This window comes from Zalophus californianus, chromosome 1, assembly GCF_009762305.2.
Source record: "Zalophus californianus isolate mZalCal1 chromosome 1, mZalCal1.pri.v2, whole genome shotgun sequence".
In the NCBI taxonomy this organism is placed as follows: Eukaryota; Metazoa; Chordata; class Mammalia; order Carnivora; family Otariidae; genus Zalophus; species Zalophus californianus.
In genome coordinates this window covers 22,806,481-22,833,899 of record NC_045595.1, presented here as the reverse complement: position 1 = coordinate 22,833,899, position 27,419 = coordinate 22,806,481, and the positions used below count along the sequence as shown (strand labels likewise).

The 27,419-nt window shown below is 40.9% G+C and overlaps 1 protein-coding gene across 5 annotated transcripts in view; it reads right to left on the bottom strand.

Moving 5' to 3' along the window:
- Window positions 1–27,419, bottom strand: part of CACNA2D3 (calcium voltage-gated channel auxiliary subunit alpha2delta 3) — an 891,383-nt gene that overhangs the window by 456,038 nt on the left and 407,926 nt on the right. For all 5 annotated transcript variants that reach the window (XM_035723841.1, XM_027586868.1, XM_027586871.1 and 2 more), the window contains 3 exons: window positions 26,809–26,869; window positions 26,570–26,720; window positions 16,192–16,266 (listed from right to left, as the gene is read on the bottom strand). In XM_035723841.1, the coding sequence (XP_035579734.1) occupies window positions 16,192–16,266; window positions 26,570–26,720; window positions 26,809–26,869 (287 nt within the window). The remainder of the gene's footprint in view (window positions 1–16,191; window positions 16,267–26,569; window positions 26,721–26,808; window positions 26,870–27,419) is intronic.

The window sequence follows — 27,419 nt, the reverse complement described above, 5'->3', positions numbered from 1 at the left end:
ACACACACACACAGCTTGCAGCAGACCTGCCATGTGCACCCACAGAGAAGTTCAAGATAAAGAACTCAAAGGACTCGTGGGGAGAGAAAAATGGTGGACAAATGTCTGGATTATTGTTCACAGACATGTGGTTCAGCCCTTTCTATTAGGGAGGACACTGCAGCTGAGTAAGGGTATCTCATCACACAGACACCCCCAACACATTGTAGTCAATGGCATTCTTTAAAACCTATATCTGAATTAGCCTTCCTCTCCATGGCAAGACTATAGTAGAATGACGTAGTGTTGAGCCGAGTGAGGAAGTGACCCTACCTGCTTAGATAGTGAGGGGAGTGGAAGGATCTGGAACATAAGATGGGTACTAGTGATGGGATTCTGCATGCACTGATTGCATGTACCTGCATAAGTCATTCACACTGTCTCTGCCTCTCCGTCTCTCATTCCTCTGCCCACTCAACTGACTGTATGCATCTGGGCCCAGGACTCCAGATGTGCAAGTTGGGAATAACAGTGGAAATAACCATGAGAATCAAATGAGAAGTATTTTCTGAGTTGTAAAATACTGTATTATTGATGGTACTATTTTTTCATATCCACCACTATTTACAACATACAGCCACATCTTTTTGCCCTTAAGTAGTTCTCAGCTCATGTAGAACTGGGAAATCAGAAATCAGTGGCTAGTCTATTCAAAGTAAAAAAAAAATCAGTCTAAGGTTCAGATCTGCCCAAACCCTCATTTACCATAAAAGTTAAATGAGAAGAGTGAAGGAATATGACAGGATCTACTCTAGCTCTCAAATACCAATTTCTGTGTGGCTGTTTCAGAAAAATTTTAACCTGACTGTAATGTATGTTCTTTATTTAATAACAAACTTGTCCTTCTAGTCTTGTCCACAGCCTAGACCAGTGACCAGCAAACTATAGCCTGTGAACAAAAACAGACACATAGATCCATGGAACAGAATCGAGAGCCCAGAAATGGACCCTCAACTCTATGGTCAACTTATTTTTGACAAAGCAGGAAAGAATGTCCAATGGCAAAAAGACAGTCTCTTCAACAAATGGTGTTGGGAAAATTGGACAGCCACATGCAGAAGAATGAAACTGGACCATTTCCTTACACCACACACAAAAATAGACTCCAAATGGTTGAAAGACCTAAACGTGAGACAGGAGTCCATCCAAATCCTAAAGGAGAACACAGGTAGCAACCTTTTCGACCTTAGCCGCAGCAACTTCTTCCTAGAAACATCGCCAAAGGCACGGGAAGCCAGGGCAAAAATGAACTATTGGGATTTCATCAAGATAAAAAGCTTCTGCACAGCAAAAGAAACAGTCCACAAAACCAAAAGACAACCGACAGAATGGGAGAAAATATTTGCAAATGACATATCAGATAAAGGGCTAGTATCCAAAATCTATAAAGAACTTATCAAACTCAACACCCAAAGAACAAATAATCCAATCAAGAAATGGGCAGAAGACATGAACAGACATTTCTCCAAAGAAGACATCCAAATGGCCAACAGGCACATGAAAAAGTGCTCAACATCGCTTGGCATCAGGGAAATCCAAATCAAAACCTCAATGAGATACCACCTCACACCTGTCAGAATGGCTAAAATTAACAAGTCAGGGAACGACAGATGTTGGCGGGGATGTGGAGAAAGGGGAACCCTCCTACACTGTTGGTGGGAATGCAAGCTGGTGCAACCCCTCTGGAAAACAGTATGGAGGTTCCTCAAACAGTTGAAATTAGAGCTACCGTTCGATCCAGCAATTGCACTACTGGGTATTTACCACAAAGATACAAATGTAGGGACCCGAAGGGGTACGTGTACCCCAATGTTTATAGCAGCAATGTCCACCATAGCCAAACTGTGGAAAGAGCCAAGATGTCCATCGACAGATGAATGGATAAAGAAGATGTGGTATATATACACAATGGAATATTACGCAGCCATCAAAAGGAATGAGATCTTGCCATTTGCAACAACGTGGATGGAACTGGAGGGTGTTATGCTGAGTGAAATAAGTCAATCAGAGAAAGACATGTATCACATGACCTCACTGATATGAGGAATTCTTAATCTCAGGAAAGAAACTGAGTGTTACTGGAGTGGTTGGGGGTGGGAGGGATGGGGTGGCTGGGTGATAGACATTGGGGAGGGAATGTGCTACGGTGAGCGCTATGAATTGTGCAAGACTGTTGAATCACAGATCTGTACTTCTGAAACAAATAATGCAACATATTTTAAGAAAAAAGAAAAAGAAGAAGATAACAGGAGAGGAAGAAAAGGGGAGTATGTCGGAGGGGGAGACGAACCATGAGAGATGATGGACTCTGAAAAACAAACTGAGGGTTCTAGAGGGGAGGGGGGTAGGGGGATGGGTTAGCCTGGTGATGGGTATTGAGGAGGGCACGTTCTGCATGGAGCACTGGGTGTTATGAACAAACAATGAATCATGGAACACTGCACCAAAAACTAATGATGTAATATATGGTGATTAACATAACAATAAAAAAAATTAAAAAAAAAAAACTATAGCCTGTGAGCCATATGAACCTGAGCCACTTTTTATAAATAAAGTTTTATTGGAACACAGCCTTGCCCACCTTATTTATGTATTGCCTAGGGCTACTTTCATGACACAGTGTAAAAGTTGAGTAGTTACAGCAGAGCCTGCGTGGCCCACAAAGCCTAAAATATTTACTATCTGGCCCTTAACAAAAAACGTTTGCTGACCCCTGATCTAGACTCATACAAGAAACTCACCATCAGCACACTATACTGCAGTGGAGATTAACAAAAAAATTTTTGGAAATCAGCACTTTGTCAGTAGATCCATATATACAATGGACTAATACTCAGCCATCAGAAAGGATGATTTTTACAACTTTTGCATCAACATGGATGGGACTGGAGGAGATGATGCTAAGTGAAATAAGTCAAGCAGAGAAAGTCAATTATATGGTTTCACTTATTTGTGGATCATAAGGAATAGCACAGAGGACATTAGGAGAAGGAAGGGAAAAATGAAGGGGGGGAATCAGAGGGGGAGACGAACCATGAGAGACTATGGCCTCCGAGAAACAAACGGAGGGTTTTAGAGGGGAGGGGGGTGAGGGGGATGGGTTAGCCCGGTGATGGGTGTTAAGGAGGGCACATACTGCATGGAGCACTGGGTGTTATATGAAAACAATGAATCGTGGAACACTACATCAAAAAGTAATGATGTATTGTATGGTGACTAACATAACATAATAAAATAAAATTAAAAAAAATTTTTGTACTATATATATTAATGGTTTTAACCCAAACTATGTAGTAGTAGTTTGGGTATTTTCAAACAAGTGAATTTTATCAAATAACATAAATATATAATAAAATACAAAGGGGGAAATAATAAGCATTTTTGAACATGATTTCTAGGACACATTTCCTCTAGAAACAGTCCCTAGATCATCATTTTGATAACTTTAACTCTACAGAGCTACTACACAAGGAATTGGGAAAATTAGTAACAGTATTCTAATTCATGTAAACCCACAAGGTGATATGGATTTAAAATATGGCTATATCTCTTCCCCTTGATAAGCAGGAATCAGTCCATTTTCTGATTTTTTTTTCTTCAGAAAAACGTATCTGGAAATTAGCAGAAGGGACGTTCTCAAAACCACAGGAAAACAATTGGGTTAGTATTCTTAGACCTACAGAAATACTTTTTTTTTTTTTTTGGTAAAACATCTGCAAGAATTTCAAGAATAAGAAACTATTAAAAATATTTTATTTCTGATTGCAAAAGGGGCTCAGTGTAGACATTTGCTATTCAATGGGTATAAAGTTTCAGTTATGCAAGTGGAGCACTGGGTGTTATATGAAAACAATGGATCGTGGATCACCACATCAAAAACTAATGATGTATTGTATGGTGACTAACATAACATAATAAAATTAAAAAAAAAAGCAAGTGAATAAGTTCTAGAAATCTGCTGTAGAACATCATGTCTATAATTAATCTAATTATACACCCCTGTTACTCTTTCATGGTAAGATACATAAACATACCTTATTCTTGTTTAATGTTGCATGGTGTGAAGTTATACTGGATCTAGAAAAATTTATTTACATTTAGGTGGTTCCAAATTTTTTTCTATGTGAGGTTTTTTTTTTAAATTTTATTTTATTATGTTATGTTAGTCACCATACACTACATCATTAGTTTTTGATGTAGTGATCCACAATTCAGTTTTTGAATAACACCCAGTGCTCCATGCAGTACGTGCCCTTCTTAATACCCATCACCGGGCTAACCCATCCCCCCTACCCCCCTCCCCTCCAAAACCCTCAGTTTGTTTCTCAGAGTCCATAGTCTCTCATGGTTCATCTCTCCCTCCAATTCCACCCCCCCATTTTTCCCTTCCTTCTCCTAATGTCTTCCATGGTATTCCTTATGTTCCACAGATAAGTGAAATCATAGGATAATTGACTTTTTCTGCTTGACTTATTTCACTTAGCATAATCTCCAAAGGCTAGTGAAACAAAAGCAAAAATGAACTTTTGGGACCTCATCAAGATAAAAAGTTTCTGCACAGCAAAGGAAACAGCCAACAAAACAAAGAAGCAACCCACAGAATGGGAGAAGATATTTGCAAATGACACTACAGATAAAGGGCTGGTATCCAAGATCTATAAAGATCTTCTCAAACTCAACACCCAGAAAACAAATAGTCAAGTCAAAAAATGGGCAGAAGACATGAACAGACACTTCTCCAAAGAAGACATACAAATGGCTAACAGACACATGAAAAATGTTCATCATCATTAGCCATCAGGGAAATTCAAATCAGAACCACACTGAGATACCACCTTACACCAGTTAGAATGGCAAAAATTGACAAGGCAAGAAACAACAAATGTTGGAGAGGTTGTGGAGAAAGGGGAACCCTCTTACACTGTTGGTGGGAATGCAAGTTGGTACAGCCACTTTGGAAAACAGTGTGGAGGTGCCTCAAAAAATTAAAATAGAGCTATCCTATGACCCAGCGATTGCACTACTGGGTATTTACCCCAAAGACACAGATGTAGTGAAAAGAAGGGCCATATGCACCCCAATGTTCATAGCAGCAATGTCGGCCATAGCCAAACTGTGGAAAGAGCCAAGATGCCCTTCAACAGATGAATGGATAAAGAAATAAAGAAGGTGTGGTCCATATATACAATGGAATATTACTCAGCCATCAGAAAGGATGAATACCCAAATTTTACATCAACATGGATGGGACTGGAGGAGATTATGCTAAGTGAAATAAATCTATGTGAGTTATTTTTAAAGTACTCATGACATTTTAAAAGCAATGCAATTCTTACTACCTTTTATTAGTTTTGAGTTGAATAAAAGTGGGTTGGTGTTTGTTCTCTCGGTGTGTGGGCAGCCAGCACTCAGTGATGTGCACAGGGCTACTTTTTGCTCATAGTTCATAACATACCTCTTACTTCCATATCATTGGTATGTACACTGGATGCCCATAACACCATGGGTGGCAAGTTTTAGAATCTAGGGTGCCTCTTTTGACCGAACTCAGGCTAGAAAAAAACAGTTACTGTGGAAAACCCAGAAATTCTGATGTGTACTTCTGTCAATTCACAGAGGTTCAATGTCTCTTGATCCCACAGGAAAAGATTGAAACTGCCAAGGAAGATGAGAGTTCCATGGGTTTCCAAGATTGGTTGATTTTGCAACCAATATTAGCACAAGAATCTTAAACAGAGTCATGAAATTCAGTGGACTTCAGAACATCGATTATAAAACCAGAGAAAAACCATGTCACTCTCCTTCCTCCCTCCCCCCAGAGAGACCACAGGAGGTTCATTTTTAGGTCTGATGAATGGTTCAGAAGGTCTGAAGTAGATTAGGATGAGAGTTTACTCATTTGAATTCTATATTTGAGCTCCAGCCTCACCCAATTTGTTATGGTTCCTTTATCCTTAAAGAAAAAAAAAAATAATGTCAGTTATCTGGTACATAAAGCAACAAAGTAAAATTCTCTCCAGACAGTAAACAATACCTTGAAAAGACAAAAACAAAAACTTAGAACCTGGAGATCACTTGCTCAGGAATGATGTGTCATAGGCTATTTCAAGGAAATCACAGGAAATCTTTGAACCAGGACAATCTAGTGTGACTGAGGCCAGCATTTTTACCCTAACCTTTTCTTCTAGTTCACGACTCACTGAGATGCCCCCAATCCGGTTTTCAAGTTTTTTAAATGAATTTTATCAAATACTGTTTTACTTAAAAGTATCTCTTATTTTTCAGGAGGTCACCAGAATATTATAAAACCAGAGTTTGATATCACTGAACTAAAGGTACATGGCATAATAATCCCCATTGTCACTTTCCAGAAGCCCTTTCATTAACTGGAAGTAACGTTACGGCAGCCACCAGGGAAACCATCACGAGATGGAAAGGGCTGGGTACGAAAGGATCTCCGTTATTTGGCTGTCATGAGAACTTGTCAGGATACACATGGATAATTTTGAGTGAAGGATGAAGCCTCCCAAAGGCTCGGGCATACCGCAGTCAGAATTACTGAGCCCAGAGGGGGAAGGCTGGTGTCACTATGCACTCTGCCAGTTCTATAAAGGTTTGTACAGAAGGTTACAATCCCCCATTCCCCACTTCACAGACAACATGAGAAAATGATTTCCACGCTGCCATTCACAGGATTTCGCCTCAACTCATGAGGACGGCCAACCCTGGAATCTGATCATTTCATCCACAATCTAATTCGGAGTGTTCTAGTTATATTAAAATGTAATGAGCTGGCTGTTATACGCAAACAATGAGTCATGGAACACTACATCAAAAACTAATGATGTAATGTATGGTGATTAACATAATAAAAAAATGTAATGAGCTTCCCACTTTTGTTTTTAATGTTTTGGGGATCTTCTACTGAAACAAACAAAAAAGAAAATTTGATTTTCAACCAGACTCCTCCCCCAGGTGGCTCATCTATTTCTTCCTTCATGCATGTATGCTTCTACGGAGCATCTCCCTCACAGGCACTGGCCTGGTTACCCAGAGTCTTTTCCTTCAGAAATACCAAGCAGCTCTTCCAACACAGGCCTGCCTCCCGGCCACAGTTACAAACACCTGGCCCAGGCTGCTGGCTGGGCTGCTCCACACACTTTAGATGCAGTTATGGATCCAGAATGGGCATCTGGCCCTAGCAGAATCCACTGGAGTCTGCAGAAGACACATAGGGGAGGCAGCCGGGAGAGGGGGATGACCCCTGACATCACGTTTAAGGTGTGATGGATACAGTCTTTCCACCTGACTTTGCAGTTAGGTGAGCTGATGTACATGCTGATGCATTTTGCTTTATATGAATTCACTAGTCTTTGTCACATGACACTGAGTCCTAAATGTACACTGGTCTAACATCAATTTGATGATAAACGTGGACTTTGGTTCAAAATAGCCAAAGGAGCACACCTTGGTTTTTTAAAATGTCTCAGTGTTTTAATGAAAAATAACTGCTTTGTCTTCTGAGATCTTTTCCAAATAAAAACCCCATAAGGGGCACCTGAGTGGCTCAGTTGGTTAAGCAACCGACACTTGGTTTCTGCTCGGTTCATGATCTCTGGGTCCTGAGATCGAGCCCTGTGTGGTCCTGGCACTCAGCGTGGAGTCTGCTTGTCCCTCTCCCTCTGCTCCTCCCCCTGCTCTCTCTCTCTCCAATAAATAAATAAAATCTTTTAAAAAGGCCTATAAGGTAAGAACACTGAAACCTCTTGCTATCAGAAACTGAACTATAGTCAGTACTTTTTAAAAGATAATTAAACAACCTAAATTTGATTCACACTGATTTGCTAAAGTCCCTTTTAAATATTTCCTCATAGACTTCAGATTATTTTTAATTCAACTTTCATTTTAAGGTAATTATAGATCCACATGCAGTTGTCAGAATAACACAGAAACACCACATATCCTTTACCCAGCATTCTCCAATTAATCTTGCAAAACAACAGCACGGGGATATCAACACTGATACAGCCAAGTTACAGAATGCTTCTACCACCACAAGGATCCCTCCGGCTGCCCTTCTATAACCCCTCACCCCTGGCCACCACTAATCTACTCTCCATTTCTATAATTTTATCATTTCAAGAACAGTATATGAATGAAATCATGCAGTATATATTATTTGGGGATTGGCTTTTTTTTTTTTTTTTTTTTTTACTCAAGGTAATTCCCCAAAGATTCAAAGACTCATTCTGTGGTATGGATATATCAGTTTGTTTAACCTTTCACCTCCTGAAGAATATCTGGGTGGTTTCCAGTCTGGGGCTACAGTGAATCAAAGCTGCTATGAACATTTGCACACAGGTTTTTGTGTGAACCTAAGTTTTCATTTCTCTGTGATAAATGGCCAAGAGTGTGATTGCTGGAACACAAAATAATTGCATGTATGGTTTTATAAGAAACTACCAAATGTTTTCTAGAATGGCTATACTGTCTTGCATGCCCATCAGCCCAATTTCTCCATATCCTTACCAACATTTGGTGTTCTTTTCTTCTTTTTTTTTTTTTAATCCTAGCCTTTCTGATAGGTGTGTAGTAATATCTCATTGGGGTTTTCATTTGCATTTCCCTAGCTAAGGCTGTTGAATGTACTTACTTGCCATCTGTCTACCCTCTTCAGTAAAATGTCTCTTCATGTTTTTTGACCATTTTCTAATAGGATTGTTTGTTTTTGCTGTTGAGTTTGAGTCATTTATATATTCTCTATATACTCATGCTTTATCAGATATATGGCTTGCAAATATAACTTGGGAGAAGATATTTGCAAGCCACATATCTATTCATCCTTTTATCAGGGACTTTCACATGGCAGAAGGTTTTTGGTTTGTTTTTTTTCCCTGATGTTAATGAGACCTATTTTATCAAATTTCCCTTTTATGGATTGTGCTTTTGCTATCAAGCCTAAGAACTCTGTTTAGCCCTAGATTCTAAAGATTTTTTCCTATGTTTTTTCAAGAGTGTCAAAGTTGTCCACTTTATATTTAAGTCTTTGACCCATTTGAGGTAAATTTTGTTTAAGTGGGGAGGTTTGGGTCAAGGTAAGTTTTGTTTGTTTGTTTGTTTGTTTATGGGTGTTCAATTGCTCCAGCACCATTTTTTGAAAAGGGTATTCTTCCTCCATTGAATTGTTTTTGCACCCGTGTCAAAAATCAGTTGGGCATATTTGTGTGGGTATATTTCTGTGTTCTTTTCTTCTATTCCACTGATCTATATGCTTACTCCTCCATCAATACCACACTGTCTTGATTACTCTAACTATATAACAGGTCTTAAATAGGGTAAATTGATTCCTCCCACTTTTATTCTTCCTTTTCACGTGATTTTACTATTCTAGGTCCTGTGCCTATGTAAATTTTAGAATACCCTTGTCTATATCTACAAAAACCTTCCTGGAATTGATAGGAATTGCATTAAACTTATAGATCAATTAGACAAGAATTAACATCTTGACTATGTTGAGTCTTTCCATCCATGAACATGGTAAGTCCTTCCATTTATTTAGGCCTCCTTTGCTTTCTTTCAGGAGCATTTTGTAATTTTGATCACATAGAACCTGTACATGTTTTATTAAGTTTATTTCTTTGGAGCAATTATAAATGGTAATGGTTTTTAAATTTCTGTTTCCATGGGTTTATTGTTATTATAGAGAAAACCGATTGGTTTTTGTGTATTGATCTTGTAGATGTGACTTTGCCTAACTCACTAATTAGTTCAGGTTTTGCTTTTTGGTAGAGTCTTGGGAATTTTCTACACATAAAATCATATCATCTGAAAATAGGGAGAGTTTAATTCCTTCTTTTCAGAACTGTATGCTATTTATTTCTTTTCTCAGTTTTATTGCACTGTCTAGAACTTACAACACTATGTTGAACAAGAGTGGTGAGTGTGGACATGCTTACATGTTTCCAATCGTAAGAGGAAAGGTTTTCAAATCTTTACTGTTAAGTTTGATATTAGCTGTAGGTTTTTGTAGATGGTCTTTACCAATTTAGGGAGGTTACTTCTGTTCCTATTTTGCCGAGGTTTTTTTTTTTTTTTAAACCATGAATGTATGTTGGATTTTATCAAATGCTTTTTCTGAGTTAACTGCTATGATCATATGATTTTTCATCTTTAGCCTGTTGATATGGTGAATTACATTGATTGATTCGACACCAATGTCAAGCCAGCCTTGCATATCTGGAATAAATCCTACTTTGTGGTGTTGTATTATTCTGTAGAAATAGATATATTGTTAGATTTGACGTGCTAAAATTTTGTTGAGGACTCTTGCTGTAAGGCTCCTCATGAGGACCTTCATGAGGGTTATGGTTGATAGGTTTCTTTTTCTCATCATGGTACCTTCCCTGCCAGGTAAGTATAGGTTTCTTCTTCTGTACTATTTTTGTATGGTTTATCGGGGAACCACTAGCCTCATAAAATTAGTTGGAGGGATTTCCCTCCTCTTCTATTTTTCTGTAAATATTTTTCTGTAAATATAAATAAAAAAAGATTCTGTAAAATTCGTATTAATTCTTCTTTAAATGTTTAGAAGAATTGTCCAGTGAAACCATCTGGGACTTGAGATTTATTTTTGGAACTTTTAAATTATGAATTCGACATCTTTAATATTTATAGGACTATTCAGTTTATCTATTTCATCTTGGTTGGATTTTGGTAGCTTATAGTTTTTAAGGATTTGTTTTATTTCTTCTAAGTTGTCAAATTTATGAGTGTAAAGTTGTTTGTAATATTCCCCTATTATCCTTTTAATGACTGCAGTTTTGTAGTATTATTTGGTTTCATGCCTGATGTTGATGATTTGTGATTCCTCTCCTTTTATTTAGGTCAGTCTTTCTAGAGATTTATTAGTTTTATTAATAAATTTTTTGAAAGAACCAGGTTTTGGTGCCATTTGTGGTTTTCCTGCTTCAATTTAACTGATTTCTGCTCTTTATTATTTCCTTCCTTCTGTTTGCTATGGGTTTATTTTCCTTTCCTTCTTCTAATTTCTTGTGGTAGGAAGTTAGATCATGAATTTGAGGCTTTCCTCTTTTTAATATAAGCATTTAGTGCTATAACTTTCCACCTCAACACTGTGATGGCTTTGTCCCACATATTTTGATATATTGTCTTTTCATCTTCTCTCAGTTTTATATTTTTAAAATATTTTTAAAATTTCGTTCAAGACTTCCTCTTGGCCCATGCATTATTTAGTAGTATACTTAATTTCTAAGTGTTAGGAGATTTTTCTGTTGTCTTTCTGTTATTGATTTCTAGTTTGATTCCATTATCAACAGAAAACATGCTCTGTATGATTTCACAACTCTGTTTAAGTTATTAAGGTTTGTATTTTGACCCCGAATATTCTTTATTTTGGTTAATGTTCCATGAGTGCTTGAAAAGAATGTGTATTCTGCTGTGATTGGGTAGAGTGTCCTATAAGTGTTATTTAGATCTTATCAGTTGATGATGTGGTTCAGTTCTTCTATAACCTTGCTGACTTTCTTTTTAGTAGTCTATTAGTTACTGACTGTGAAGTGTACAAGTCCCCAACTATAATTGTAGGTTTATCTATTTCTACTCCAGTTTTATTAGTTTTTGCCTCATGTATTTTGAAGCTCTGTAGTCTGGTCCAAACACATTTAGCATTGTTATGTCTTCCTGGTGGATTGATTCTTTTATTCCTATGTATTGCCCTTCTTTGTCTCTAGTAATGGTAATTTTCTTTGCTCTAAAGAGGACTTTATCTGATATTGATATAGCTGCTCCTGATTTTAAAAAAAAAAAACAATGTTTGCATAGTATATCTTTGCCCATCCTTTTACTTTTGATATAACTGTGTCATTGTATTTCAAGTGAAATTCTAGTAGTCAGCATATGGTTAGACTTTTTTTTTAATCCACTTGCCAATCTCTGTCTTTTAATTACTCTGCTCAGACCATTTACATTTAAGATAATTAGTGACATGTTAGGGCTTAAGTCTGCCAATTTATCTTTTTTTCCTGTTCATTTCCTCTGTGTCTTATTTCTTACATTCTTATGAATTACTTGTTAAATACATTCCCCCCGCTATCTGAAAGTAGAACATTCCTATGAAACTTATCAAAAACTGAAATGGTATAAAGCAAAGAAGCAATTACCAGTAATTTATATGGAAAAATGTTTGCGCATTCCCAGACCCAAAAATAATCCCTCCTAGGATTTTCTGATACCTTAGGACACATCTTGCTAAGTGACGCAAAAAATAAATGGAGATAAAGCACAGATGCTCACAGACACAGTTCAAAGCTATGGAGGCTTCATGCTATGTTGCGGAGTGTGGTTCCTGGGGAAGGAGTTGGCAAGGCTGCTATCACTGCTCAGGGTATGCCCCATCTCAATAACAGCTCACTGCAAAACAAATGCTGGATGCTATGTTTGCTTTTTGCCTTTTTTCATAAAAGCAAAAATCCTGTTCAGCGATCTTTCAGTTAGCAAAAACAGGTGCTAATGTCAGTCTTTTGTAAAAACAAAGTGGTGTAAAGTGAACGTTCAAAAAAGTGGGGGATACCTGTATACATCTTTTCATTGTTTTCTTAATGGTTGCTCTGGGTATCGTACTGTAAGTATGGAATTTATCATAGTCTACTGGTATCAGCATTTACCACTTCCAGCAAGATGTGGAAATCTTATTTCTAATTAGGTCCTTTTACCTTCTGTACTTTTAAAATATAATTGGCTTGTTTCTTCAGCAACAGTGGGCTCTACATCAGACAATGCTATAATTTTTGCTTCAACTATCCAATGTGACTTAATAATCTGATAATTAGGATACTCTATTATACTACTCCTATTTTTACCCATTCTGATATTCTTTCCTTTTTGAAGTTTCAAGCCTTTTTCTGTTTTTGTTTTTTTTCCTTTTTATTTAAAGAACTTCTCTAGCCATTTTTTACAAGTAGATTTGCTGGTAAAAAATTTGCATAGTTTTCCCTCATCTGAATGTCTCTCTAACCCCTTCATTCATTAAGGACATTTTCACTGAATTTAGAATACTGGATTGACAGTTGTTTTCTTTCAATACTTAAAAAATACTCTGCCACTTCCTCTGGCCACCATGATTTCATATGAGAAGTCTGCTGTCATTCAAATTGGCAATCTAAGCGATGTGCCTTTTTTCTCTGTTGCTATCAAGTTATTTTTCCCCTTGTCTAATTATGTTTATGATATGCCCTGCCATGGAGTGACTCGGGTTTGTCCTATTTGGAATCTGCTCAGCCTCTTGAATATGTATGTTTATGCCTTTCACTAATTTTAGGAAGTTTTCAGCCCATATATTTCTAAATATATATCGAGTCCTGCTCTCCCTCTCCTCTCCTGGGACTCTTGTGATATGAATGTTAGCTCTTCTGTTATCGCCCCACATGTCCCTGAGACCCTGTTCATTTTCTTCCAGTCTATTTTCTCTCTGCTGTTCAAATTGGGTAATTTCTATTGATCTGTCCTGGCGTTTACTGATTTTATCTTCTGTCATCTCCACTCTACTATTGAGCTGGTCCAGTGAGTTTCTATTTTGGTGACTGTATTTTCCAGTTCTATAATTTCCATTTGGCTCTGTTTAATAACTTCTATTTCTTTGCTGAGATTTGCTATTTTTTTTTCATTTGTTTCAAGAGAATTCCTAATTGCTTGTTGAAGCAATTTTATAATTTCAACATCTGATTCATGTCAATATTGGCTTCTGTTGTCTTTTCTCATTCGTGTTGTGATTTTCCTGGTTTGGGGGATGATAAGGGGTTTTCTTTTGTTTTCCGGGCATTTGTGAGACTCCGGATCCTATATAATCTTTTTCTTAGCCATAGGTCTCTGTGCTGAGGTGTAGCATAAAGGCCAAGTGGGTGTGGGTGGGATGGAAGGTCAATTTCTCATTCAGCCCTGCTGAAACTGTGGAGGGTTAGTCTATTGTTCCACTGGTGTTTGTCTGGAGTAGGAAAGGTATTATCACAAAGGTTTTCTGTTATGAGGCTATCCCTTTCCTGGCTGTTTGGCTAGAAGGGTCAGACTTTTCTTAGATTTTTTTTTTTAATTATTGTTTTTGGTCTCTGCCTATTGTAGGTACAGGAAGGAGGCTTCTGGAATGCTCCATTCAGACATATGGTGGGAATCAACAAGGAGACCCAGGGAACTCAGCTCCGTGTCTTTAGGTTAAGGCACCTCACCTTGCAGAGTCTTCCTATACTTGTGTGTTCGTTTACATCCAGGGTGTTTTAGTTGTAAGGAGGAGAATCTGACTGGAATGTGGCTACTCCCCATTGGCAGAATCAGATGTCCAGATAAATTTTTACATTCAAAACCACTCCAGTCTTCAATATCCATACAATTTCAAAGACAATTTTAAATAAATGCTCATCCCACTTTCTCTAACAATTTTCTCCTTCGTAAGACCTCAGATATCCAAATATCACACTGCTCCTTGTTTATTTGGGAAGCAGCCTGAAGGGAGGTCTTGATCATTTTAAGCATCTTTTCTATTTAATGTTGCAGGCACCATCACTGGACACCTATCTGAGGCTCTGGAGAACATTTCAATGCTACGCTATTGGGAAGGGGGTGGAATCCAGATCCAGGCAATGGTCAAACAAGGGGAAGGTTCCTAGGAAAATCTGGCAATAAGTTTTAAATAATTTAAAATTATTTAAAAAGATAAATTGAGATCTAAGTCATTCTTTCCTACCTTACTCTACAAAATGACCATGAACAAACATTTTCTAGATACACTTGTTCTTTGGACTACAATGTACTTCTTTCTCCCTCCAAACATAAAGTTTATTATGGTGTTTCTTCTCCCTCAAATTGAAGTGTGCATATTAACTCTGATATAATTTTTCCTTCTCACTGTGTATTCTAGCTGGAATAAATTTTTCCTAATCCTGTGTTGTTCACTCCCTCAGAGATGCCCATCCAAATGCTTCTACCATCTGTACCTAAGATAGTACGAATGCCACTCCCTGCCCCTTTGAGCCAGGGGGTCTCCCCAGAACAGGCAGTGCCTCACAGAAACCTGCCTTGCCACTGCCCTCAGCCAACCTCATGGGAGTCTGCTCTCCAGGGGAGGAGCAGCACTGCACGGCAGATATAACAAAACAATATGAGTAATGGCAGCTCTGTGTCCCAGGAGGTGTGATATTATTGCAGCCACAGCCACACCTTCAACCTAGATTGTTACCTGGCCCTGTAGGGGGTGGTATGGTGGTAGCTGCAGTGCTTTGTACTGACAAATTTAAAGACGGCTAAGGGGAGGGGCGCCTGGGTGGCTCAGTCTTGATTTTGGCTCAGGTCACGATCTCAGGGTCGCAACATCAAGCCCCACATCAGGCTCTGCACTGAGCATGGCGCCTGCTTAAGATGCTCTCCCCCTCTCCCTCTGCACTTCCCTCTTCTACTTGTGTGCTCTCTCTCTACAAAAAAATAAAAATAAAGAATAAATATGGCTAAAGAGAATCAGGATTTATTTTATTGAAATCTATTCTGGGAATTTTCCTAGAATGCTCCAACTAGAAGGACAACTTCTACCCCACTTCCTGAGGTCCTCCTTTAACACATCTTCCTTTTGTTCCACAATATTTTTGCAGCAGGCAATGCTCAGAGCATTGAATATAGAGCAGTGAGCAGATATCATCCCTATGCTCATAAAGCTTACCTTCTAACCCGGGAGACAAGTTACCCCAATAGCTACCCCAACAATTATTTGATCAATTATAGTAAGAGCAACAAGAGATTTAGCAAGTAGTTTCAATTTTCTTTGAAATCTCAGCAAAAGCCATATTCTTCCAATGGTGTCAACACAGGTATCAAGCACAACACCGGATGTGCATAGAATAAGAAAAAAAGTAAACCGATGCAATTATTTAGGAACTATTGAGCTTCTGAACTCAACATAATTATTTTACTGCCATGATTTTATCTGTGCCTCTTCATAAATGTTCTATACACTGGGGTTCCAAGGCCCTCAATAAAAGGCCAATACTATGATGAGTTTATAAAAATTAGAACAGAATTACTGTCAGCAAGCACTGTAAGGGAGACGAGGCTGCACCATGACCTCTGATGCACCTGCCCAGCTGCAGGCCCTACCTCCTTGTTTGTCCTGTCAGCTTGCACCAACGTCCCATTCAGGCAAGGTTCCACGTAGTGAAGTTCCTCATTATACTGCAAAGAGATGAAATAGCCAAGAGGATACACTTAATTAATCATTTGAGGGGTACCAGATAATTTAAGGATACATGCAAACAAACAAAAAAGCAACATAACTACAGGCTCAGTTCATTCACATAGGTGACCTTCCCAATTGGTGCCCCTAGATAAAATTGTGCTTAAGTGCTAGGTTTTCTTCTCTTGTTTGAGAGAGAAAGTTCTAGAGCACGTGCCAGTATATAGCAGTGTTAAGGGTATACACAGTTAACTGACAATCCTTCAGGGGTGGCTCCAAACACTGGGGCTCTGTGGCCACAGCAGACAGTACATGACCCAGGTGAGATCTAAAGAGCATCCCAGACTTGGGCGAATATAGCTCCAGCTCCTGTCTTTGGTTTTCTGGAGTGCAAGGACCTGTGCATGGGTCACACGTCAGTGACAACAGAATGGAGGAAAGGAGAAGCCTCGATGTTCCCCCGTCACTCTGGGAGGCTCTCTGATTTCCGGTCAGAGCACTGTTCACAAGCAGTGGTACCACCTCCCACACAGGCCAATGTCAGCCTTCCCATTAGTTTTTATCCCAGAATACCCGGAATATGACCATTTGTTTTTGTCCAAAGCTCACAGCAAGGAAGTGGAAACTTAAGCATGATTCTCCGCACTGTGGCTAGGCTGGGCCCTTCTAAAACACCAATCAAGTCATGTCGCCTCCTGCCAACCCATTCACACTTTCCACTGCTCTGCAGATAATCCTTCCCAGGGTGTGGCAGGGCTCTGGACACTTGGCCCTGTTGTCCTTTCCAACTTCACTCATTCATTAGCCCTCTCAAGAAACTTAGCACTAGCCAGCCCTGATTCCCTTCCTGTCCTCTGAGACATCCCATCTTCTCCTCCCACACAGGGTCCTCTGCCTGGAGCTCTTGCTCTGGCCTCTCTCAGCTGACTCCTGTTCATCCTCTGGGTAAGCTCATTCCTGCCTCCTCTGGGAAGCAACCTCTGGTGTAGCTGAGGCTCCTTTCCTGTGAACTCCCAAATTCTGACAGCTTGGTGCCTGGGTCCCTTCCCACAGGTGGGCCCACATTGTCAGGGTCCATATCTGGTTCCTCAGTGTGCTCCCTGTGACAAGCACAGGGCTGGGCCCACAGTCGGTGCCCCAAAACAATGTGTTCAATGAATGTCATCACATTTCCATTCCAGCTACCAAAAGCCCAGCCCAGAGCTCCAGAGGAAAGGAACCAGAACCATCTCTCACAGGTCCAGCTCTCAAGCAAAGCCTGGCTAAGGAGTTCAGACTTTAAGTGTGTGCACAGTGAGGACCATGGAGGGCTGTGCACAGGGAAGTGAGTGACTAAAGGGATGAGCATGGGCCCACTGCTCTGGGCACACTGCAGGGACAGACTGAAAAGGGCCAGACACGCAGCTGCTCCAACAGTGACATCCTGTTTCAGTGCCGAAGTGCTTGCTAAGCAGGCAGGAGCAGTGATAATGACATCAACAACTCACTGTTACTGAGCACTCACTTCATCTAGGCACAGGCTAGACTTCATTCACGGCATACCTCAACCTCATGTGGTAAGCCCTTCCAACCATGCCCCCTTTACAGATGAGGAAACCAAGGCAGAGCAAGGATGATCAACTTGCCCAAAGTCACCAGGGAGTCCACAAGGGGTGGAGTCCAGATTCAAACCCAGGCAGTCTGACCTCACAGCCAATCACCTCAGGCTCTCAAAGCCCCCAATTTCTCCTCTCTGGCCCCCAAAGCCTCTGTGCTTCTCATCAGTCAGACTTTTGCTCCCTCTTTAATCTTTGTTCTTAGTCATGCAGAGCATTTGAAAAAAATTACAGCTCAACGGTCATAGAGCTTAGCTCTCCTCTGAAGTGGCACAGAGGAAAAACACGTTTATGTGATTCTGAAATCAGCTATTGACAAATGAGAGCATGACTTTCAGTCAACAAATGGAACACCATCTGAGGATGCAGGAAGCAATTCACAGTCCAACCTGAAGAAGAGCTCCTCCAACATTCTCAGTCCATATTGGACTGACGCTGGAAGTTGCTGGAAAAAGCAGCCATCCCCCTGTCCTCCACCTCCCTTGCTGACTGAGTTGGTCAAGGGAGACAAGATGCCCATTCCTAAAGCCAGAAGCATAAGCAGTCTTAGCCAATCACAGCCATCCCATCCTCCTTGGCTGGCTGCATGCCTTCCTGCCCTGTCTTGAAGCTAGAGGTGGTCACGTGACCCATCCCCAGCCAACAAAACATAAGGAGTGATTTTCTGGACATTTTCAGTGAATTTTTTTTTTCTTGCCATTAAAGGAAAACTCTTCTCTACCCACTGCCTTCCTTCCCACTTGGGATGCACTGCACAGTTGCAGCAGCCATTTTGCAACCATAAGGTGACAAGATTAAGGATGGAGAGCAAAGCGCAGGAAGATGGAGCCAGTGTGGGACTTTGATGACACTGCTGAAACATCGTACCAAACATGCAGCTGTCCTGCTCCACATCCATGAGATCATGAGATGCCTATATGCTGAAGCAGGCTTTATTCAGTCGTTCTGTACCTTGTACTCCCAAAGTTCCTGATTCCATTTGCCAGGAAAATTTTGAGCTTTATATACATTCTGCCTAATACACATTACCAATATTGATTCCTATCGGGTTGTGTAGTCTGAGGTGAGAGTCAGGACACTTGGGTCCATGTTCTGCCTCTGCCATATACTCCCTGTGTGGCCTTGGGAAAGTCACTGAACCTCAGGTCCTGCATTCTTATGCATAAGAAGGTGCTAATTCATCTTCCATTTATCCTCCAGGGGCTCCTGTGAGGATCCAATGAGGCAACAGACTTGAAATTGTTTTGCTAGTGTGAAGGCCTGCACACGTGGGGGGCTGCCGAAGAGGCTAGAAAGTAAAGAAGACCAAGATGTTCTTGCCCTCATCAGGGAGGAACATGTGCAGTAATCAAAACCATGCTCCCCATCACTGTGTGAGCCGTGGCCACAGTGGAGGAATCTGCTCTTCTGAACCCCCGCCAGCTTGTTAGTGGCATCATCCAAGCTTGCAGTTGACTAATTTCCCTTGACTGCATCAGGATAAAGCTATGCTGAGCAATCTGGTCTGTATCACCGAAGGGAGTTGGGCTCAGCCATCCATGTGAGCGAATGGTACACACCAGGCAGCTGTGCCAAGGAGGCCCATTGGTTGTGCATGCTCACCACGCTGCCTGGTGCTCCTCCCTAGGGGAACACCAAGGGCACCCTGCATGTGAAACTGTTTCCAAGCTCCCAGTAGCTCTCCGTTTGGAAACCTTCCAGTTTCTACATTTTAATGGATGTTCCCTAGATTTCTACTTTGTGAAACAATAATGTGGGATGACCCTATCAATTCACAACTGAAGATCTGGTCACCTCTAGCCCTAAGATACAGTGGCCCGATAAACAGCTCTCCTTCATCCCTACTTAAACAAGCAGATATCAGTCATCTAAAGAACTGGATGCAGTGCACACCATCATCGTTGGCCAGATGGAATTTTGTTCCGCCATCTGAGTTTGCTGCCTTTCACTACCAGGAATGAATCTTAGAGAGGGACTAATCCCACTTTTTCTTACTTTTATCTGTAAAAGAATATGCTCATTAAATCTAAAAATAATGGCTGTTTTCCCTTTTCATGATAAAAAGTGCTCATCTAGGATGCTGCCATGGTCCATCTGAAAAACAAAAACGGCTTGGGGTAAACCCATGATCTTCTTCAAGGTTAGACTACATCTCACCCCTCTCTTCTCTCAGGAACTGTCCTTCCCTTTCTCCCATGCCAACCACACAACTCTGCACTCTGACAGCAAGGACACATCGCCATCTGCCTTTTCCTTCCTTCTGTGAAATCCTTGTAACCATTCCCCTACATCTACCATTTTAAGGACTCAGCAAAATCCTCAATGGGAATTTTAATGATGATCTAAAATACGAAATCCAAGCTTTAAGTTTCATTAAATGAATGGCCAGAACATGTTGGAGAAAGATCCAAACACAAAGAATAAATGGGTTGGGCTCGCCCACCAAGGCTCACACAAGCTTTGGCATTGGTGTAGAATTGTGTCACATGCTGGCTCATGTAAATCGAAGCCTAGAGCCCAAGAGTGAAAATCAGCTGACTCTGGGCTCTGGATGATAGTGAGAACTCAACCCTACTTCATGTTGAAAGCTGGACTTGAGGATGAAAGCAATGGAGCTTTCAGGTCAGAAGACCATTAGTTGCCTAAAAAAGAGGATGAGGGGAGACCTAACTAAGAAGGAGAAACTTTAGGGGGGCATCCCCACACGTCACCCTACAGCTGACCCTCATGTCCTCCACTGCCTCTAGATGAAGTCTCAGTTGTTCTACGTGGCTGACCAGACTTGCTGGGTCTGGCCTGACTCTCTCAATCCAGCCCCATTCTTTTTATCATCAACCACCTCCCCGCCCACTGCACCTCCCACATTCACCCCCAACTCCAATAAGTCCAGACAATGAACCCCTTTCAGTCAATCCCCACCAGGCCTGTACTTCCTGGGGGTGGGGGAGAAGTGACCACCACCTGCAAAGAGCACCTTCCTCCTGTAGATTCCACCCCCTGAGTCATCACTTCTTTTGAGAAGCCATCACTGAGTCCCCAGCTGGTTACTTGCCCTCCCTGCCCCCTCAAAGACTGTAACGCCCCCACTCTGCTGTGAGCACCTGCTTCCCGCTTATCCCCACACCCAATACTCACACACACAGAACCTCCAGGTCCACAGTGGGGGACAACCTGTCTTCCTTATTTACAGAGGCAGCCCTAGTACAATACTTAATTCTTAGCACTGAATAGAATTTGTTAAATGAATAATCAGAACAAAGAAATGAAAAGCAAAGTCATAGAGAAGATTATAGAGGGAAAAGAAGAGAAACAAAGCCTAGACAAAAAAAAAATGACACAGAGGAAAAAACAAAACAAAAGAATCTCCACCCCTTTCAAAAAAACAGATAAACAGAAAGTAAATGAAGTAAGTGGGTATGTTTTAGGGAATCCTAAGTTCCACACACACACCCACACACAAAAATAGAATTAAAATGCTGGCACACTCATGCAATGCAAGAAAGTGATGTAGAATTACTAGAACTCCATTAAATATTTATATGGTTTTATCAGTGCGCTTTTGATTAAACAACCTTTAGAATGAAAATGTGGAGGGCTTATGTAACGAAGCAGATGAACCCACAATATTTTCACCAACAGAGGCATCCCAGGGATCTTCTACATTACAAAAGCTTCTTGTGTAATTTGAAACACGACTGGACGTAATTAGTAGTACAGAACAAATGAGCACTGCAAGAAAATACCATCCTCATACTTTTAATACGGAATCGATTACTTTAAAAAGCAAATCCATAGCAGACAAAGCACTGGAGAAACAGTTCTAAAGAAAATCCTGCAAATTGAAACCAGGGCACCAGAAAGTTCTGGGTTGAACTAACAAATGATGCTCTTCTCTATTCAGCTCAGCACAAACACAGGCTGCAGGAGGCATTTAAATTGATTTAATAATATCAGTCCAGTTAATACTGTGTTCATTTAATGCATGGCTTAGGCTTCTGTAAAATCATTTTTCAAATTTCAGTATCAGACAGAATTAGCACCCTCATTTTTATGATAATATTGTTAATTTAATGCATGGCTTGTAGTTAGACTTCAAAGCAAATCAGAAAAATATGCCTTTTCTCTTGTCAGTGACATCTCTCTTCATGCACCAGTGGTTTGACCTTAAATTTTAACTTCGGCTGCACAAAATCACTCTCATATTTCTTCTATTCTTCTATAATTCGATCATTTAGTTCATCAGTCTTAGATTTTGCAATACCCTGCCCATGAAAGCTAAAACAGTTTTTAACATTATCATTTCATGTTTATTCTCCAAAAGACCTGAATTGGAAGCTTTTCAGTATAATATATAAGATGCATTTAGCCAGTGAGCTTCTTACAGGCAAACATGCAAAAATGACTGAAATGGCCAAGGAAAGGCTTTTCCACTATTTACCCCCCTCTCCTCCCCTCCCTATTAGGGCCCTGAAAACTAAGCGGCAATGATGAAGTAGACTTGTATAAACAAACAACAAACAAGGGCTTCCGCCATGGTAAAACAAGAATGTATTCTTTACTCTCTCCCTAAAACTCTGAAATGTCTCCTCACACATCTACCCAGCCAGCAGGAGAAAACTGACAGTGTAATGAAGGGTGAAATGATAATGTCCTCTCCCGTAAATGGAATCCAGCCGACAAGAACAATGCACTCAAACAGATTTGCAGGGCATTCTGGACGGAGCTTCAGACCTCCCATCCCCCTGGACTTACAAGAGCCTGCAGTGGGGTCTCCCTCTAGACGGAGGCAAGTAACCATTTTAAACAGACAGAAAAACTTACATACACCATATTACTAAGTAGAGCAATGTTGCCAGTGTAGAAATATAAGGTAATGGAGAAAAAAAAAACCCTGACCATGATGTGGCAAGGCATCATTGGTGAAACATACTTAGCGTTGAGAGGGACAGTTCCAGGGAATTCACGGGGAGATCCACCAATTATCAATCCACTATTTAGAACCCTCAAAGTGTTGGTGTAATGGACTGAATGTGTCTACCTCCGCCCCCCCAACTGCATGTTGAAGCCTTATCCCATAGTGTGGTGGTATTTGGAGACTGGGGCCTTTGGGAGGTGATTAGGGCTAGGTGAGGTCATGATGGTCCGGCCTCATGATGGGATTAGCGCACACATAAGGGAAGACATGACAGAGCTTGCTCCCCCTCTCTTTCTCTCTCCATGAGCACACATCCTCACAGAAATCAAACCCTACTGGACCTTGAGCTTGGACTTTCCAGCCTCTGCGACTAAGAAAATAATTTTCTGTATGTCAGCCACCCAGTTTGTTATTTTGTTACAGCAGATGGAGCTAATACAGGCATACCTTGTTTTATTGTGTTCACAGATACTGTTTCTTTATTTTTTTACAAGGTTACTTCTTAAAGGTTTCTGGCAATTGTCTGCAGAGCAAGTCTATCGGCACCATTTTTTCAACTGCGTTTGCTAACTTTGTGTCTCTCTGTCACATTTTGGTAATTCTCACATATTTCAACCTTTTTCATTATTATATTTGTTATGGTGCTCTGGGATCATCACTTAAAAGCTCAGATGATGATTAGCATTTTTTAGCAATAAAGTATTTTAAAATTAAGGTACATACATTGTCTTTTAGACAAAATGCTATTGCACACTTACTGACTATAGTATAGCGTAAACGTAACTTTTATATGAACTGGTAAACCAAAAACTTCATTTGTCTTACTTTATCGCAATACCCGCTAAATTTCGGTGGTCTGGTCCCAAAGCTGCCATATCTCCAAGGTATGCCTGTACGCATTCTAAGTGTGTAAATGTTATAACATCCTACCTGATGGACATTCTCATAATACCTACATATGTGCCTACCCTTTGGGGCAGCAATTTCACTTCTAGATACTATTCAATAGAAGCATACCCAACCCTGCAAAAACACATGCCCAAGTCCATTCTCTGCAGCACTCTCGAGTGGAAAAGAGACCCATAACAGCATGATGCCCAGCAAAGGAGAACTGGTTAAATAATTAACATCAGCTAGAGGAGATGAAATGCTCTGCTCTTCAAATATACTTGCTTGCCGATATGAGTATAGAAGAAAGTTACTGAATATTGTGGAAAACAGGATTCTATTGCTGTGCAAAAATTATGTATGTTCATGTACATGGAAAAACTTGGAATAATATGCGGCAAACAGCAAGGAAATGGGAACTTTTCGGAATTGTTTAAAATTTTCACATACGTTGCTTATAATAAAACAATCAATGTGTAAAAGTTACTGTTAATTAGTGGTTCCTTTTATCACCTCAGGCTTTCAGCATAAATTCACGAACAAATTTGATCCATTCTCTTACCCATTAGGGGGACAGAGTTCATGATTTTACTATTGAGGCCTCAAATAAAAAAAGTTCAGAGTATCTTTCTATTCATCAAAATAATTATGTAAATAGTCTCAAAGCTGATCATTTATGTTGAAAACTAACAAGCAGATGTACAGTGAGGGTTAATGGGACCTCTAATGGGTCTCTTTATATAAGGGGACAATTTGGGGTAAAAAAAATATTTTTCCCCTTAACTATTCTAAAATAACTAGCATGTCTACTTTTAATTATCTTAATTGCTCTGTCTTCATTATTGAGTTGACACTGTTTGTATATCTTAATGAATTTACAGAGATTATTTCAATCGATTGGTTTTGTTAACAGAACAATAAATCCTGACCGAAAAAGGATCCACGATGTAATTAGTTAGCACTTCTTATTATGCTAATTTCTGATACTTCTGTAATGAGTAATTAAAGATTAATAAGAAAGATAGTCCCAAATTAGCGGCTTCTTATCTGTGAATGCTTCGGGATGTGTGGGGGATCAAGCTACATTTGCATATTCACGAGGAGACTGGTAACTAGAGTAACTTTGCTTGATTTAGAAACCCTGAGTTCTGTCTCAAAGTATCCCTGAAAGAACCCTGCCCTGGGGCCGTCCAGTTTCAGGGCAAGACATTGGAGCAGCTCAACTTGTCTCTTCACTTCTGCTCATGAAGCAGAAGGAGGTAAAGCCAGACAGTTTCTGAGTTCTTCCCGGGCCACTTTTTCTGGCTATGTGACCTCAAGCTGGTGGCTTCTACCTTGTGGGGCCTCTGTCTCCACGCCACATGGCACAGAGCTGGGGTGAGACCCCAACAAGATCATCCACATCGGACACTTAGGAGGAGTGGGCAAGATGGCTGTAGGGGTTCTTCTTTCAACACATATTTAAACTCTTACTCTTTCCCAGGCACTGTCCCAGGCACTGGGTCTAGTGAATAAACAAACAATAAATAAACTAACCCCTACTCCCACGGAATTTTTTGTTCTCTTTCTCTTCCTTTTCTTCTTTAGGGCTTTTTTAAATTGGAAGCTATAAATCACGGGTGCTCTGCAGCTGTGCCCTCTTTGCTCAGTCTCCTCAGAAGCACGCAGGCAGGACACTTATTCAAGCAATCCCAATGCAATATAAATCCCAAGTAGCGTGATGATGTACTCTGCTCGGGAGCCTGGGGTAGCCACATGGACCAACACGCTTGGAGCCCGTCTGCGCTGCTCTTCAAATAACACCCCTTCCTTCACATCCTGCCCTCGGTGCGGGCCTCCTGTGCCCGGGCTCAGGTAATTCTGGCAGCAACTCTGTGGGTGATTCGATTACTCAAGCTTCCGTTGGTGGGCTGATGGCTCAGACTGATGTGGTTTGCCCCAAGATGTGCAGCTAGCTACATGTGGCAGAACTAGGGTTCAAAACTAGGTCCCGACCCCAAAGCCCCAGCTCCATCGCCCTTGCACGCTGCCCCAGCTGCCTGCTGTAGCCACTTGGCATCCTAGGTAGAGGTGATGCGGCAAAGCACAGTTGACCACTGGGCAGGAGCATGTGGTTAATTACTCAGGGAAAAGAAGTGGGCTCATTGTGGCTCTAATCTTTAGGGAGAGTAGGAGGGACATCACACCACAGAACTGGGGAGAAGAGGAAAAAGAACTGGTCATGGAAACCAGAATTGGTGTTCCTTTCCAGGAAGCATGTTACTGCCCTACTGGGGTCTTGGGTCTCCCATGTCCCTGCTTTTGGACCTCAGGCAAGTCACTGACCCTCTCAAGCCCAGCAGCACCACCTGAGAAAATGCAAAAACCACCTTCCACCTCCTAGAGCCGCTGTGAGGAACAAAGAAATGCAAATACAAAGAGTAAGCAAATGGCATTCAGTAGGCACTTAATAAATGCCACTTTGGTTTCCAAAGCTAAGATCAAGTGTTCTGTGAGCCTTAGACAGCTCTCCACAGTTTAGTTGTTTTAGCATCATGATTATTACTATCATTGTCATCAGACTAATCTAGCTTGAAGTTAATTTCCACTAGCCGTTTAAGGAACATCTTGCAAGGTCTAATTCCCCAAGGTTCCGAAAGGGTTGGCTCCCAGGAAAACCAAATCTGGTACTACTCTGCCAGGTGGCAGCGCCTGAGTGCGCGGTACAGAGAGGAAATATGCTCCACTGCTTTCCCAGACTCTGAAAGCCTTTCCAACATCCTGATTCTGTGAACCCCCATGGGACTCACTGGTCCTCATCTGGGGTGGGATGTGTGTACAAAAGCAAGGAGAATGTGAACCAGTTGCTGCTAAAAGAGCAGATGAACCCAAAGTGCAGAGAAAGCACAAAACAGATGCACTCACAGCAATTATGTTGAAAAAGTCATCATCCCCCAGCGTATCCAGAATAGATGAGACGGTTTGCTTTGCAATAGTGAGACGCAGTCCTTTCATGCTGCCACTGACATCCACTAAAATGACCACGTCTTTCGGAGAAGTCGCTGCCTGGATGTACCTAGGTCAGGGGAAAATTAAGTAAAAATGAACCTCTTCGCGAGTTCTCTCTTTTTAAAACGTAACTAAGAGGTTTGACCATTTCCTACCATTTTCGGTTCCTGCAGTCAAAGGCAATGACTCCATTCTCATCTGGTTCCCATTTAATCCCTAGAAGAAAAATAGAGTTATGAGAAACCCAGAAACTTCAAATATTTATTCATAGCATTTCAAGGCTGCTCTGCTTTGCTGATTGAACAGACAGGGTGAAAAATCACATGCAACGACCAGCCCTGGAGCTCATCACATGCTCCATCGCCACCTCTGGGAAGGTGCTTTTGAGCTGTAACACTATAGCAAACATGGCCTTAGCTCAGTTGCTCAAGGCCTGCTGGAGAGTGGGGACATCCTCAGTAACATGTTATCTGTCAACAAAGGATGTGACTCCAGCCCCTTCCCGTGGCCAGTGGTCATTTCTCACTGCCCAGCAAGTTATTGGACCTGGTAGCATCATTCACAGACTTCTGGGCAGAGTCGGGCCGTGTAACCAGGTCTGGGCAAAGCAATGTTGTGTAGCACAGTGGGTAGAAAGCCTTGATACATTTCCATCCCAGAATACATGCAGGTCTGTTTTCCCCTCACTTCTTTTTTTTTTTCTTTGTATTTTTTTTTGGGGGGGGTTTGTTTGTTTTTTTCCCCCCCTCACTTCTGTATTTATAAT